Raw genomic sequence first — 15,411 nt, forward strand, 5'->3', positions numbered from 1 at the left:
GGGGAGGAGAGAGGGAAAGAAAAAAATAAGAACCTGAACAAGAGAAGGGGGGGGGGGCAAAGAGGAAAGAAAGGGGGGTAAAGAGATCTACAGACTGATTTTTATTTTCACAACTCCATAATTGGCTAGTTCAAAGGAGATGGGGGGAGACTGTAGCATTTGTTTTCAATTCCACTGCCGATATGAAAGGAGCGACAAACTTTTATGGGTTTCCCAAAAATTAAAGACAGGCTCTTTTTTTACCCCCCTCCTCTGTTTCACAGTCAAAGAGCAGGGTGTTTTTTATGACCAAGACCACACAAAATGAACTGATAGCAAAGGCCTCCTCTTTGTCCTCCCACAGAAAACTCAATAGTTCACGTGTGTGTGTGTGTGTGTGTCGTCTGACAGCACTTTAGTGTGCGTCAGAAACAGTTAAGACGAAATGAAAGTGGTTTGATGTCTAGCTCGGAAAACACAAAAGGAGGCACGAAGAAAAAGAGCGCAAGCTATATCCATCTATTCATTTAATAGCTCGGCTAATAAAGCCTGGTGGCAAGAAGGCACCCTTTGTACTGTAACTATGTCGGCCCTATACCAACCTCCTACACTGGGGACCATTAATATTTCAGCGCTGTCAGATACACATTGCATGTGTGAGCCTCTTTAGCACTCACACCCACAGCAGAAAGAAATAATGAGCTTCTGAAAAATATGAAACAGCAAAAAAAAAAAAGGGAGGGGAGAGGAGGGCGAGAGCACGCCCGGGACTGACCAACTTCATACAACAGAGCAGCTATTGATCATAGCTCTGTTTCTTAGCTGGACAAAGTGAGGGCTGTTTGAGCTTCTCTGAAGTCTGGACGCAGCCGGCAGGATTTGTAGCCATGTTTCACTCCTGTGATCCTATTGTTCCCCTTCCTGCAGTTTACTAGTTGGAACACTGTTCGCCTACACCAACTAGACCCTACAAGCTGTCGGGATGAAGTCAATAAAGCTATTCATGTGTGTGTTTTTTAACTCATTTTTTATGGCTATATCAGGCAACAGTGAGGTACTGTGATCAGTTTTTTTAAAGGAACTTCTGCCAAGCTTCAATCAGTGCTTTAAAGACTCAACTTGTGCCGTAGGGTTTTATAAATCGCACTTTTTTATGTAACAAACAAGCAGCTCTAAAGTTGGCTTTGGTGACTGATTCGAAAATGTTATTTCATTTCGAGCTCATTCAGGCCGACACTGAGTTCCAAAAACTGTTCCCAGAGACTTCTCCCACTAACCCCTTTTAACTATGCAGTCATAACCAAAAGTGACAACAGTTGCAAAACAACTTGACGAGAAAAAGAAGAAAGAAAGAAAACAAACCTCTTGCACACATGCACACACACTGCCCTCTAGTCTACATTTCTGATCCACCCTTACAGGAAATCCACACCCAGACCATTCAAACAGAACTGGGCATGAGGGACAACCTTGGCGAGGCCCTCCATTGACCCCAGGAGATCAGAGGCAGACTGCTAGTGAAGAGTGAAGCCCTCTGAGCAGGTGCTGAGGGCTTGAGCTGCAGTCTGGCTAAGGAAGCCTGGCTGGTTGGCTCCAGGCGGGACTGCCTGATTGGTTAAGCTTCATCCGATTCAGCGGGACGAACGGGAGTGAAGAAAGTGTCATCATCTATGAGTGCTTTGCTTTGAGCAAGAACACGTGCCCAAAATAAACATAAACAGGGTGTGTCAAGAGCGTGCCTACATGTGACGCTCACGACCTTGACGCTCCCAGATTGCCTCCCTTGACACAGACGCCTTTTCAGGGTTCTGAAGAGTTAACAATTTCACCTTTGTCATTGGTGGGCTTTTTCCAAATAGAAACAGAACGAAGTCACATGTTTGCTATTATATCTACTGATCGCTCAGCCCACTCTTTTTTTTTTCAAATTAAACAGATGCAGTGCTGATCTTTTCTAGACATTAACAAACGGGGGTTAATGTGAGAAGGCAAATGCCCAGCACAGCCACATGGGTCATTGTACGCTTTCGTAACCCGTCAGCTCCCCAGCACTAAATCTGTGTGATGTGTGTGATTGTGCGATTGATTGTGCCAGTGTGAGAGTAGTGCAGGTAAACACTGTGTAGTGGTGATCCTGTACCCTGCCTCCTGCGTGCTAGTCAGGCAGCATAAAACATGTTTATTTTGATTGTCAAGTCCTTAAAAAAAAGCAACCCACAGCTTTATTTGAGAATTTAAACAAACAGAAACAGGAGACTTAACAAATCAACCAGCAGGCTGCTGCGTTACCAAGAAATATAAATCATCCAGAAACTTCAACCTTGATTGTCTTCTTTTTGGTTTTCATCTTGAAAAAAAGAAGGCCATATCTCTTGGTACAACAGACGATTGCGCTGCTGCGCTTCATTTAACATGATGAAAACATAGATAAGGTGATTGCAACCACATGGCATCATTAGCGCCGTGCATATGGAACGAATGTGTCAACCACCATCGCCATATGAGCTGAGAACAGGAAGAAACCTTGGCAATTAAATGGCACAGTTTATAAAAACACTATGACACTACGGAGAAAAAAAAAGCGCTTTTTCTGTGTGAGGTCCCTGCTGTGGTTCTTGATGTGTTCACACATATTTCACTGCGTGATGGATCTGCACAACAGATGACATCAATGTCAGCGTGGGTCTGATGCATGCGCTGCCAGATTGGTGCTAAAAAGAAATCTGTCTTCTGACAGTTGTTGTGTTTTCTATACTTTCACACTAAATATGCAACTATGCACAGCATCACACTAAAGCCAGTGTACTGAAAATTAGATGAGCTGACAGTGAGATAATCATATGGAGGTCAGCTGCTTAAAAGGCAAAAATGCAACATTGAGCTCTAGTAAATTTCACAAAGCATGACCAGTCTGTTGTGAGACTTAAAGAAAACTACTCAAGGTGCCATAAGCTGCCAACTAGAACATTATTTGTGGACATGGAAGGCTGCTGGTAAATGTAGTGTTCTCTTTAACAGGGATCTTCCACGGTAGTGCTGAGGGCATGAGCTTAGGACACACATGGCACTGAGGGATACCAGAGCGGTCCTACCAAATCCCGTTAGGTAAGCCTGGGTTAGTGATTCCACGCTGCGAGACACTGGCTAGCAGATCCGTCACGTTCCCACTACATCAAAGGAAAGTGCAGCGCTGCACTCCCTTCGCCCCCTCTTTCTCGCCACGAGGATCTTGCAGTTGAGGGTCCAAAGGGAAAAAGGAGTGAACGGCAATAGAGAGGGAGATCTCTAAACCCCCCCCTTAACCGCAGCAACAAAACCCAGTGATTCTATCCAGTTCTCTCTTCAAACTGATGCCCAAGACTCATGAGACTGCTCTCACAGTTGGAGATCGCAAACACATCTTCAAACTAAAAGGTGGAAAAACCTGGTACTCTACGTCTGCACTATCAACATGTTAAAACTAAGAGCATGCAGCAGCATTTTTATCTTGTCAAGCACGCATTAATACGTTTATTAAAAAGGGAATATGGCAGAATGCCGTGGGCTCACTGGTTCTAGGGATTTGTTTAAACTTAAAAAAAAAAAGAAAAAGAAAAGAGCGTGTAGAACAGGATTTTTTGCAAATGGGAGGGTGTTTATGTGACAACAGCAGCATGCTTTGAGAAATTTTGGGTCATTTAAAAATATGCGCTGCCCATCACATGCACTGCGATCTTTTTTTAGAAGCTGTCGTTTCTAAATCTCAGCTTTGGTTTGTGAGACTAAAGAAGAACAGATTCAATGATAAGCAAGCGCCGAGTGCGTCGTCTTTCACACATCAAACCTGGCGCGATGACATCCGTGCTGCTTTGAAGATCAGACTTTATATTATGATCATTCTGACCAAAACTGCAAAAAAAAAAATCTTATTTGTCAAGGTACAGATGCAGACACTGAGCAAATGAAGGTCCTTACTGCTCTGACAGTCCTTCTAGTTTTTACACAGCAAAGGTTTAAAATAGCACAAATACAAATTATTCCAGGCAGAAAAACACTTTTCGCCTTATCAGATGATTCTGTAAGTGCTCAGGAAGACTGTTCACGGGAGGAAAAAAAAAGAATCCTGATGTGGGCAACAGCAAATAAAAATGTGTGTGAGCTTCTGTCTCCTTAAGTCAAGGCTTCTCAGAGTGGAGACATTGGGTAACTAGTGAGCTGGTTATCCCTAGACAAAAGGATACAAAAAAATATTGTGCTACAAGTTAAACAGTTGTACTGTAAATTTAGAAAATAAATACATTCAGATCAGGGGTATAAAACAAGCATACTGTGTGATTTACTCCCATCCACATCATGGATGTGGATGGGAGAAACTGATAAGAAACTGATAAGATTGTATCCTCTAGATTTGCGACATGTCACAAGTCAAGCGTTAGAATGATGAGCCTCTTTAAAAAAGACCTCACATGCAGTATATTCCTTTCAAACATGTCCACTTGTTCATATCAACGAGTGCACTGAGCTTAAAAAGTCAATAAAAAGCTGTAAATCAGCCAAATTTGTCGACAAAAAAGCTTGCCACCACCCCACTAACCTGGTTTTCTGTATGCCTATAATCACAGCCAAGGTAATGAGCAACAGTCCAATATGGACAAATGTGCTAATCGCTTTAAAATACACACTTCAAATTAGACAGCAGTTCCCACTAGCATTTACCAGAAACTCCAGTTTCTGTTGCTTTATGATCACCAAGGTGTAGATTACAGTCCTTACACTTTTACGCATTGAACTGTAAACTGTAAATCTTCAAAAGCTGCAAGTTCACTTAACAAATAAATGACTCCTTAAGTTGGCTAGCTTTGTTTTAAACCCACACGTATGAGGAACTGGCATCATCACACATCAAATTCTAAGCTCTTGTGCCGGAGTCAGCTTATCAAGCTGGAAGTCCTAAAATCTGCTGACAATCAGCAACTCCCAACAGCTCCGTCGTGACTGGACGGCATGTGCAGGAATGTCATGGTCAATGGAAATCAATCTAAACTACTGGGATTGGGGGCGGTGATGGGGCTGGGGATGGAAGAGAATGAAAGAGAGAATGTGCCTTTGATCTCAGTGAAAACCGATCCCAGGCCTGCAGATACTGTGGCTGCGGTGGCCAGCAGCAGAGGCAGCAAGCTGACATCAGTGAGAAAGCCAGAGGACTCATGTTCCGTGATCCCTCCACCAAGCCTTGGCTCTTTTTATTGGATAAGTGAGAGAAACGTATATAAAATGACTACCGTTTTATTGAAGACAGGGAAGGAGGAAAATTGAAAAAAAAAAAAGCAGCCATGGTAAATGAAATGAAAGCGTGGCTTTAGAAGTTTTGGCAGCAAGTATACTGCCTAACTGCCTGGCCTAATTCATCTGCAGTGAAGGGTAATTTCCTCTCACACAGTCAGCTGGTCTCCATACAGACTTCTATGAGTTTTTCTTTTAACTTTGTGCTATACAATAAAATAATAGCTAAAATCTACCAGAAAACAAGCCAAAAAATAGAATTTGGAAGGTAACATACCCCGCTTGTGCACTATGCTGCTTGTAAACTGAAAAAAATCCCCCCAATCCACAATGTCATATACTTTCACCTTCTGCAACTTTGGCAGGGAGGAAGCATTGCAATTTTAACATCATTCTATGATAGAGTTGCGTGTGAATGAAGATCCTTTACACACAGCATGTGGCATCTGCCCCCGACAATCACATCTGCTTCCAAAAACTGATTCTTACAACAACACAGAGCTCATATTTCACAACTTTACCCTGATGAAACCGACTCGCACGTACTGCAAAAGCACAACAACCGAGCGTTTCCCGTATAGAGACGCCACACCGTAGACAAGACTGAAGCTGGCTGCAGAGACGTGAGCAGAGCAGGGCCAGACTGGACAGCTGCTCGTGCGCCCTGTGTTTTATGTCTGTCTTGAGGAGAAATTTGCAAACGGGACAGACACAGGAAGCCGCCAGTCAGAGACCTGCAGCTGGCCTGAAATTAATACCGTCACAGGGGCGATATCTGCAACACACGCCACCCCTAACACGGTACTATAAGCTCTTCTGCAGGGTAGCCCCAGAGACATGATGTTGGCTCCCTCAGTTCTGCTGGGCTAATTAAAGGGTTTACTTGAGTCATGTAGGCATGCATCACTTCAGATTTTAACAAGATGAGAAATAGTGTACATCTCACAGAAGAGACCGTTCACAAAGTATGGCTGGCGTTTGGTTTTCAGTGGTCACGTATAGCTGTCAAGAGGGCAGATATCAGCACAACACAACGGCGAGACAAATATCAAACATCACAAACACTGAAAGAGAATATTTTCGTGGTGTTATCCTGATGATGAAATAAGGTTTATGCCTCTAACGAGAAAGCCGAGAAATCTGATTTTTTTTTTTCCTTAAATCCTCTTAATCGACTCTTGGAAGTATTCTGGGCTGAGCTGAATTTTTTAGCAGGAATTATTTTCTCGCAACTAAATGGTTTGAATTTTATTTTAAAGCCACCAATTAGATCACTCTGTAAAATGATTTACCTGCTGATATCCAACTCTGAGTCTATTTTACCCAAAAGCTTAAAAATGGAAATCTCTGTAATAAATCTTTCAATGCTCCATGAGAGACACCACAAAAAACGTCCCACATTGGCAAAGGACCTTTTATTTAGAGCAGCAAATATCTTTTTAGTTGTCTTGATACATCTCCTAAATTTAACACACACACACACAAGCGCACACACACACACAAATACCAAATGCAAGCTATTGGTGTTGAAAGCGAAAACTCAAAAACCACAGATTTCACTTAATCGACAATATGAAGTTCTCAATTTGCAGTGGTTAAAAACAGAAACCAGCAGTCACAGCTACAAAAACATCAATGAGGTTATTTTTAGCTGATACATCATAAATGGTAAATACTAAAAAAAAAAAAGGTCCTGAAAACTCTAATCTTGTTGTAAGGTGACACTTTTGGTTAAGTCTTGCACTCCTCTACAAGCGTCTGATACATACATTTGATTTATTTCTGGGATCACTGTGAAAATTTCATGAGTAAAAAAAAACAAAACAACTACAACAACAACAACAACAACAAAATACCATCCTGTCCTGCTGCCTCTTGGCAACCCTTTGACAGTCTGCGGGTAGGTAAAGCAATAGCTCCTTCAGTCTGACCACACTCTTTGTTACATTAGCAGGATACGTGACATTACTGTAACTTAATTTAGGATCAGTTTTGCTTTTTAGTTTCTCTTGTCAGGAGAAATTTTGTCCCGAGCCTGGACTAAATCTGAGCAGGTGCAAAGTTGGCAGTTAAATCTCTGCTGGTGTTTTAAAGTTACCCATCATGTTTGTTTTTGCCTTCCTTCCCACTAGCACTAATTAATTAAACAGAAGTTCCAAACTATTACTAACATCTACTATCATTTAACAGTATTAAAAAAACTAAATAAAAAAAAAAGCTTTAACCCATCCAAAAAAATGAATTTCTCTCTAAAAATGCACTGCTTTTGTATTCATTTCATCACTCAGGACTGTCAATTATTTACTTTTCTCATAACGAAATAATTTTTTATATTCTTACGACGTAAAATTAGAAAATTCCTCTTTGTCTCACAGGCAAATGATATGCTGACTAACACACGTCAAGCTTAAGTTTGCATTTCACATCATGAAATAACACAAGTTAAACTGCAATACTAACTTGTGTAGAGGAAAAAAAAAAAGAGCTGGTACTGACCGTTCTGGGCATGGGCGGCGAGAGGGAGCCATTGTTCATGTAGGAATCAGTGTTCATGTTGCTCATCATGATGTAACCTGGGTAGCCCGGGTACGGATGGCCTTTACTGTACATGTCTTGATGCTTTCCTAATAAAAACATTTTTTAAAAAACAAAAAACAAGCAAAGTAAACGCGTGTCGGTCGCTGTGTTTTTGCACAGAGAGCACAAACACCAGTAAAAGATTAATTAGCCAGAGATTCAATAGCTTTAATTACAGTCATATCTTCAAAATGGCTGATTTTAATCAACAAACTCGATAAGCAGCAACAACAAAGCCGAGCACAAAGTTGGCTTGGCTGTTTTGATGTAGTAATGATATCGCTGTCGATTGATTTAACCCCTGCCCTATTTTGCCACGGCCTTTTGTTTGTGCCTTTTCTTTCCGCCTCACAGAGGCGGGTCATATTATGCAGCGGAACAATGGAGCCCCTCTGTGCCAATTAGCACCAATTAGAAGAACATACAGACTGTGTCAAAACAGGAGACGCCCCAACTGTTCCTCTATGCCTTTGACCTGAGAGGGGGGGAAGCTTTGCACAAGAGGCTTCAATACAGCATCACTCGCCACTCAAATATGCGCGGCGTAATAAGGCCTGGAGGGGCTGGGGCTGTTTCTGGTATACAATGTGACGGCAACATAGATCTTGTTGTGAAGAAAGCCAGTGTTTGATTTGAAGGGGATCCCATTCAGGAGTGAAAGCGGAACAAAGAGGAGGCATACTCCTCTTCAAAGCCCTAATAATGACCTGCAGCAGCGGGGTCAGACTACAATAGCCAGAGAGCAACAAGCCCCAAGAGGACGCAACATGTTGCATGCGACAATGCAACCGGAGAGCTGAGGGATACGACAGGAATATTTGAGGAAACACGACACGAAACAGCCAGACAAAAGTTTTGCTTTTGGGTTGTGCTCAACTGCTGCCATAAGTGCATATTTTTGCTCCTTCTTCTTTTATGTCCATTTGTGCAGGTACCCTCATCTACCAGGGAGGTAACAGGTAGCTGTGTTTATGAAAGTACAGCATGCCCTGACTAGACTTAGGATGAGCAAGAACAGGGGCTCTGATAAGAGAAGTACCAATAGTTTCATCACTTCTGCGTGGTGAAAACGAGGGGCCACTACTTCCACCTTATCTTCTAAAGCAAAAGCAAACCACATTTAAAAAGGAAAAAAAAAAAAAAAAAGGACTTTTATTGCAAATAAATGTAGTGCTGATTGTCCTATAACACATGCTGATTTAACGAGCTCCAGATTGTGTCTCTTACCATCTTCCGGATGGTCTCTGTGTTTTTCATGATATGAATCTTGCGGTATTTGGGACTGTCTAGCTGCCTGTAAAAAAAGAAAGAAATAAAATTAAAAGACAGAGAGAGGGAGGGAGAGGGGGGGGAGGGGGAAGAGAGGAAGAATCAATTAGAAAGGCATTCAAACACAGTTACACACATGCTGATGTGGTCAGACAGCCACAAACATTGCTGGGACAAACATCGTCCCTTTGCCTGTCACCAAAGGAGAGAAAGCTTATAGAAACACACACACACACCACACACACACACACACACACACACACACACACACACACACACACACACACACACACACACACTATCTATAGAAGAGTGATGGAGCAGCCTGCATCAAAGCTTCAGAAGAACCACTTAATTAAGCTTCATGTCTTTAAGGAGCTTACAAATTAGCTTGTTTTCAGTACCATAGGTCCACTCTCATTTTCATCTTCCAGTCTGAGCCTCCTTCTCAATTCAAATAGTGTGTTTGTGTCATAAATGAAATAGCTGTGTGCAAAGGGAAATAAAATCGCTCCATAAAAAAAAAGAAAAGGGAAACAGTACAGACTATTTTCTGCTTATGAAAAAAAAAGAAAAAAATCCTCTGCACTTTGAACACCCATTTCCTTTCTCTTTTCGAATCCGAATTGGGAAGGGGACCTCTTTTTTAGAGTTCAGACCCCTCAGGATGGCTTCAAGCTGAGCGAGGGAACTTCACTGGATTCCTAATTAACATTCAGCCTCTGTCTCGTGTGTCCCTAGGACATTCGGCAGGGAATGCATACAGTTTCGTTCAGGATGTAGCCATGTAGAATTTTTTTTTTTTTTTTAATCAGAAAAGAAAGAAAGAAAATGGATTAACACCACGGTTAATAGCAAAACAGCCAACTTAAATGATGGGGATGCTGCAGCCTGCATCCTAAGGCTTGATGGATGCAGGGGAAAAGAAGAAATCACTGATGGTTCACGCTCTGTCACTTCTCCCCTGCTTAGAAAAAAAAAAGCCATCTTGCAAGTGCGATATATAAAGCACGACTGCAATAATTTTTCATCATTAAAAATTAATCTAGAAGAATTTTTCCACTGAGATTTTCAATCCATTTAACATTCACCACAAATTCAGCACATCCACACATGCAAGGATTTCTTCTCATGCACCCATCTGGCCTCTCAGCATCCTTTCAGTTTAATCAAATGGAACAAAGCAAATGCAGAAAAATGTTTATTATACAACCCCCCCTCCAATTCCAACCTTAAAAACTGAAAAGAATAATTTATAGGCACAGTTTTAAAAGGAGCAATAAAATTAATAAGCAGAATGAGCTGGAGTGTGTGAAGATCACATCTTGAAAACGAAATAAAAGACTGCATCCTTTCATCCAGGCAGAATTTTAAAAATTGTGAATGTTAAGGAAATTCACAATATTGCTGGCAAACAGGTTTTAAGCTTCGCAAGGCCCTAGTTCTCACATCTCATACAATATCTTTTGCATTTAGCTCAATCTGCAATTTCATTCATTTAAAGAAAAACATAACAGTAACAGAACATTACAATTTAGGCCTGCATTTATTACAGTTAATAGACTGCTGAGTGTTTGCCTGTGACATCTTTGTTTTTTTCTAGTTTAAGGAATCAGAGCCATATCAGTGGCACAGCTCAAGTTACATTTTCAATTAAAAGGAAAATAAAATGGAAATTGTGAATTAATAATGATAATAAACAATAAAGCTCTAATAATGATTTGTCTATAAAACTAAGCAAAGGGAGAGGAGGCGTTTTTGCTCACAAGACATTCAGGTAAACTAAAGCTGAGTAAAAAACTAGATTATTAATTAGAGGGGATCAACTTTTGTTTTAAAGGCTCCTGCGGGCTTTTTAGTTGTATTTTTTTTTATTAATCTTCCCTCTATGCTGGGGAGCTCTCAGAGGATGCCCACCACCACATCAGTGAACCCACAGCAGTTACTCACGTCGTGGCTGTTGCTGTTGGGGCTGCTTTCCGACTCGTTGACCAGAGATGACTTGATGTCTGCCAGGTCCCCTTCCTCTTCCGAGTGGCTCAGCTCGGCGAAGATCTGCTCCTTCTGCGGGTCCCCCTCGTCTTTGAACGGGATCATTTCATCTGTGGCGCAAAGCTCCGGGTCTCCGCCGCCTGATAACTGGGGCATTTTTTCACAAAGTGTTTCGCTTCCCCAAGAAAACCGAAGACAACAACGCGTGCCACCACTGCCCCGAAACTACACAGAAATAGAGAGGGGGAAAGATGAAAAAGGAAAAATAAAAAAAACTCCCACCGAAACGGAGTGGGGACCGTTGCCTTCCCCCCCTCCACCTCCTCCCCTGTGTCACACCGGAGAGTCACCCGGAGAGGAAGCGGCGTGCGAGCACACTGCCGGTGTGTTTTTACTGAAGCAACAGGAGGCGCGAGGCTGCTGCCGGCGTCCTTTTGTTGTTGTTTTTTCACTTCTTTTCTGTTCTTTTTCCGTCGCGAGAGTTTAACTAAGCTTGAAACTCACACACTAAAAAAAAGTGAGATGCAAAGCGGTCGGAATGAGAAGTCCAGTGCACGCCTCAATGTCATGAGGAAAACATAAAAAGGGGGAACAAACCACGAGTTAAAATCTCATCACCATCTTTTTTTTCTCCCCTCTCGCTTTCTTTCTTTTTTTCTGTTTGAAGTCAGCACGCGACGACCGCCGCGTTCCCGTAAAAACGACTCAACGTGAAAAAGTACATTTAGAAAAGTGAGAGAAGATATTTCCTCGGTGGTCCCGGAGACGAAGCTGCGAGCGTCCTTCAGTGTGCGTGTGGAGAGGTTGGAGGGAGGGGGAAAGTAAGACGAGGAAAAGGGAAAAGAAATTAAGTGATGGATGTGTAAATGGAAGAAAACGCAGTTGTTGTTGTTGTTGGGGTTTTTTAAAACAAGCAAATACTTGGGCGACAAGCAACGCAGCGAGACGCCGTGATGCTTAAAAATACATCCTCGAAGCTGCTCGTCGGAGGAGGGATAAAAGCAAAAACAAAAAGAAGAAGAAAATCACAGAAAACAATCAAAAAAAGAAGGCAAGAGTGGAAAAACGCGTGGACCCGACTTCCCACTGCTCCCGCACCGCTTCCACAGCGTAATGTAACCAGTGTGTGTATGTGTGTGTTGGTAATGTAGCCGTGCTCCCTCCTCCTCCTCCTTTTTCTCTCTCTTCAGTCACTGGGAGGAAAGAGAGATGAAAGGGAAGCCGAGGCTCTGATTGACACCACACCGATTGACACTCCTCCTGAGAGAGAGATTTATACACAGCTCACAACAAATGGGCAGACAGGAGGGGAGGAAAAGGAGAATGAGCGGAGAGGCTGGAACTTGCTGTGGATGTGATGGGTTAAAATAATGAGGAGACATAAAAAATGATAATTGAAATATAGAGGGAAAAATATTGGACAAGCTTAAGCCCGTTTTGTTGGTGCTGCATGTGATTTAATCAATCTGCAAGAAGTGGCAATGGCCTGTTTTGGAAACAGAAACAAAAAAATTATAAGCTGAAGGAAGTTTAGAAGAAGAAAAACACACAACGTATTCTCCAAGTGTTGGAAAAAATATTACACACATACACACACACATACACACGTATGTATGTATCAGGTGTATGTCTATACGGGGACATAGGCCTGTTATTTATTCAGCTTCCTTTAAACTACCTTGCGGTATATCGTGGGCATATTTGTGGCTACATGGTGCTTTCCGTGTTTTCTACTTACATCAAACAAATAAGAACGTATTCAAAAGGTGTCTTCGCTCCCCAAAATGGACAGATTAAAAGAAAATGTGATATTGTACTCACAGGTTACCTGCCTATATTTAAAGTCCCTTTTTCATATTAATTCATTATTAGCACATGAGCAATGAAATTAACAAAAATATAGAAAACAGTTTAAAGGCCAGCCATTGGTCTGTTTGCTACTTTTACCACTGAAAAAACCCGTGAATATCAAGCCGCGGACGAGCGGATAAATATTTATAAGAAAAAAAAGAGTACTTTAATGCCGATGTATTTAATGAGAAAATACAGTTGCTGCTTTGTTGTTTTAAGAAAAAAGAAAGTAAACAAAACAGGCAGTGGAAGTGGCTGAGTTTCTGCATCTGTCTGAGCACTAAGAGATTGCGTGAGAATCAAAGTTGGGATGGGGAGGCAGATCTTTATAAAGCGCGGAGGTGGGGTTAGCGGGGCGGAGCCGCGGCTGCCTTTGATCTTGCGGCGGCTGGCTCTTTCATCCCCGACTCCCCCCCACACTGCGCTTCCACCGCCACCTCCCTCCCTCTCTCCCTTCCTCCCTCTTCCACCCCTCCCCTCCCCTCCTCCCCCTCCTGCACTCCCTCGCCTTTGTATGACTAAATTTGGTCTGAGTGTGGAGTCGGGCCAACATTTCCACGTGTGCGTTCATCCCAGCTGAGAGAGAGAGAGCGAGAGAGCGAGGGGGTTCTCTTCCGGGTAAGGAGACAGCGAGGAAAAAAAAAAGATCAAAGGCTTTTGGGTTTTGGAAGCTGAGTGTGGATTCAAAAGAGCCGAGACTGGCTGCATTCCAGAGTATAGCGGAAAGCGCGCTGCTGCTGCTGTCGCCGCACGCGCGCCGCGCGTACGCACACACATTCACGCACAAGTCGGCTACGCACGACCGCAGCAGACGCACACTAACACGCGCACAAAAACACAGCAGTGAAAAAGAGAGTTAATTAGAAAGATTTCACACAGGCAGACAAGAACAAGCAAAGCTTTCATTTAAAAGACCCTTTAACAGTATTTTTTCTTGTTTCCAGCCAAAAACTGTGATAGCCTACAAGGTAGGAAAAAAAAAGAAATCTTCTCCTCTCGGTAGGAACTGTCGGTTCTACTTCATTACATTGTTAATTTAATTATCCGGCACTATTTTTTTTCCTGGCGTGATCTCAAATGATGCTACAGCACCACCACCACCCTAAAGCCATGCTAACAGAAGCAACCTAACCGTTTTTACACTTGTATAAATATATTTTTCTTTTTTTCTCTCCTGCATGTGTTCTGCATTCACCTTGGATATGGTTTTAAATGATAAAATTGGTAGAAAGGGAACAATCTGGGAAGAGGAGGGGGCGACTTTTGGTTGCATTAAGGCCTATTAAGATACTAAAAAAGAGAGTACAGGCCTGCAGGGCCTCTGAAGTGGAAAGATCCCACAGTGCTAAAAAAAAAGGAAACAGATTAAATATAAATCACAAGCATAAATGACTCATGTTTATTCTTTGGTTTTTGGTTTATTGGCATTCAAATACGTGGTAAAATGCAACATATAAACCTTAATCCTAATGCTCTGTTTTCAGCATCAGTGAGACACAGTAGGCCCCAGTTTAACGGTCTAAAAACACACTCAACAGATTCATACTTTATGTTTCCCATTTGATTACAATTATATACAAACATGATTTAAACTGATTGCAGTGTGGATTTAATGCATACTTTGGTGCCAGTGCCAGATGAAAGACTGGCAGGGAGATGGTGACAGTTCTTCACAGCAAAACTCTTCCCAAAGAATAAATGAATTTTTGTATATTAATATGTGATTATACCCTATGCAATGTATAAAATGCATAAAACAAACAATTATATAAAACCATAACAATGCTTTTTTTTTTTAAATCAAAAGGTGTCTTGCAAAGGGTAATTTTGACCTTCTTAAACTAAATATGCGAATAAACAGAGACAATCAGCAATAGATCAAAGATTTTTACAGAGATAATTTCTTAACTTTTATTTCTAAAATGATTTTTGCATATACAGCACAGCATCTGTGGAACCCTCATCAGCAAGCAGATAAATCAGCAACAAAGCAGTCCAGACCAAGAAGATATTTACTATGATTGAAGATAAATTAACACTAATAAGAAAAACTAATAATATCTGCACAATTGAATCACAAAAATAAAACAGATTTTTCCATCATGACAGATTGAAATTTTTTTCCAATAAAATTATGAAACATAGTGGATCAGTGACAGAAGTAGTTATGGAAACATAAAAACATTTATCAGTAAAACAATTGAATGCCAACTATCAAATACCTGTGTATACTTTTATGTTATATTGTTATTGCAAATGTTTCATAATGCTACATATTAGCTTGGTTTGGCCTCAGCTGAATTGTGTTTCCAGCTGGGTTTGGGTTTTTATTGTTTATTGTAATTTAATATTCTGGTCTTGGAAAGAAAGCTAGTTTGTGAGAACCATGAGTGAGGGAGAGATCCATTATTAAATACCCACTGCTACATGATGAGAGACCACTACAGGAAGTCCATCTTCCTGATTAGCAACCCTGAGAGG

At 41.6% G+C, this 15,411-nt stretch overlaps 1 protein-coding gene across 5 annotated transcripts in view; it reads right to left on the minus strand.

Annotated features, from left to right (window-relative positions):
• lef1 (lymphoid enhancer-binding factor 1) overlaps nucleotides 1-12,285 on the minus strand; it is a 42,829-nt gene extending 30,544 nt beyond the window's left edge. For 2 of the 5 annotated variants that reach the window (XM_005726866.1, XM_005726865.1), the window contains exons 1-3: nucleotides 11,038-12,285; nucleotides 9,046-9,112; nucleotides 7,738-7,865 (exon numbers count right to left, since the gene is read on the minus strand). In XM_005726866.1, the coding sequence (XP_005726923.1) occupies nucleotides 7,738-7,865; nucleotides 9,046-9,112; nucleotides 11,038-11,235 (393 nt within the window). In that variant the 5' untranslated portion in view covers nucleotides 11,236-12,285. The remainder of the gene's footprint in view (nucleotides 1-7,737; nucleotides 7,866-9,045; nucleotides 9,113-11,037) is intronic. The other 3 variants (XM_005726864.2, XM_005726869.2, XM_005726868.2) reach the window with 2 other exon arrangements.
• Nucleotides 12,286-15,411: the final 3,126 nt, after the last annotated feature.

This window comes from Pundamilia nyererei, unplaced genomic scaffold, assembly GCF_000239375.1.
Source record: "Pundamilia nyererei isolate P.nyererei 1_Seehausen unplaced genomic scaffold, PunNye1.0 scaffold00022, whole genome shotgun sequence".
In the NCBI taxonomy this organism is placed as follows: Eukaryota; Metazoa; Chordata; class Actinopteri; order Cichliformes; family Cichlidae; genus Pundamilia; species Pundamilia nyererei.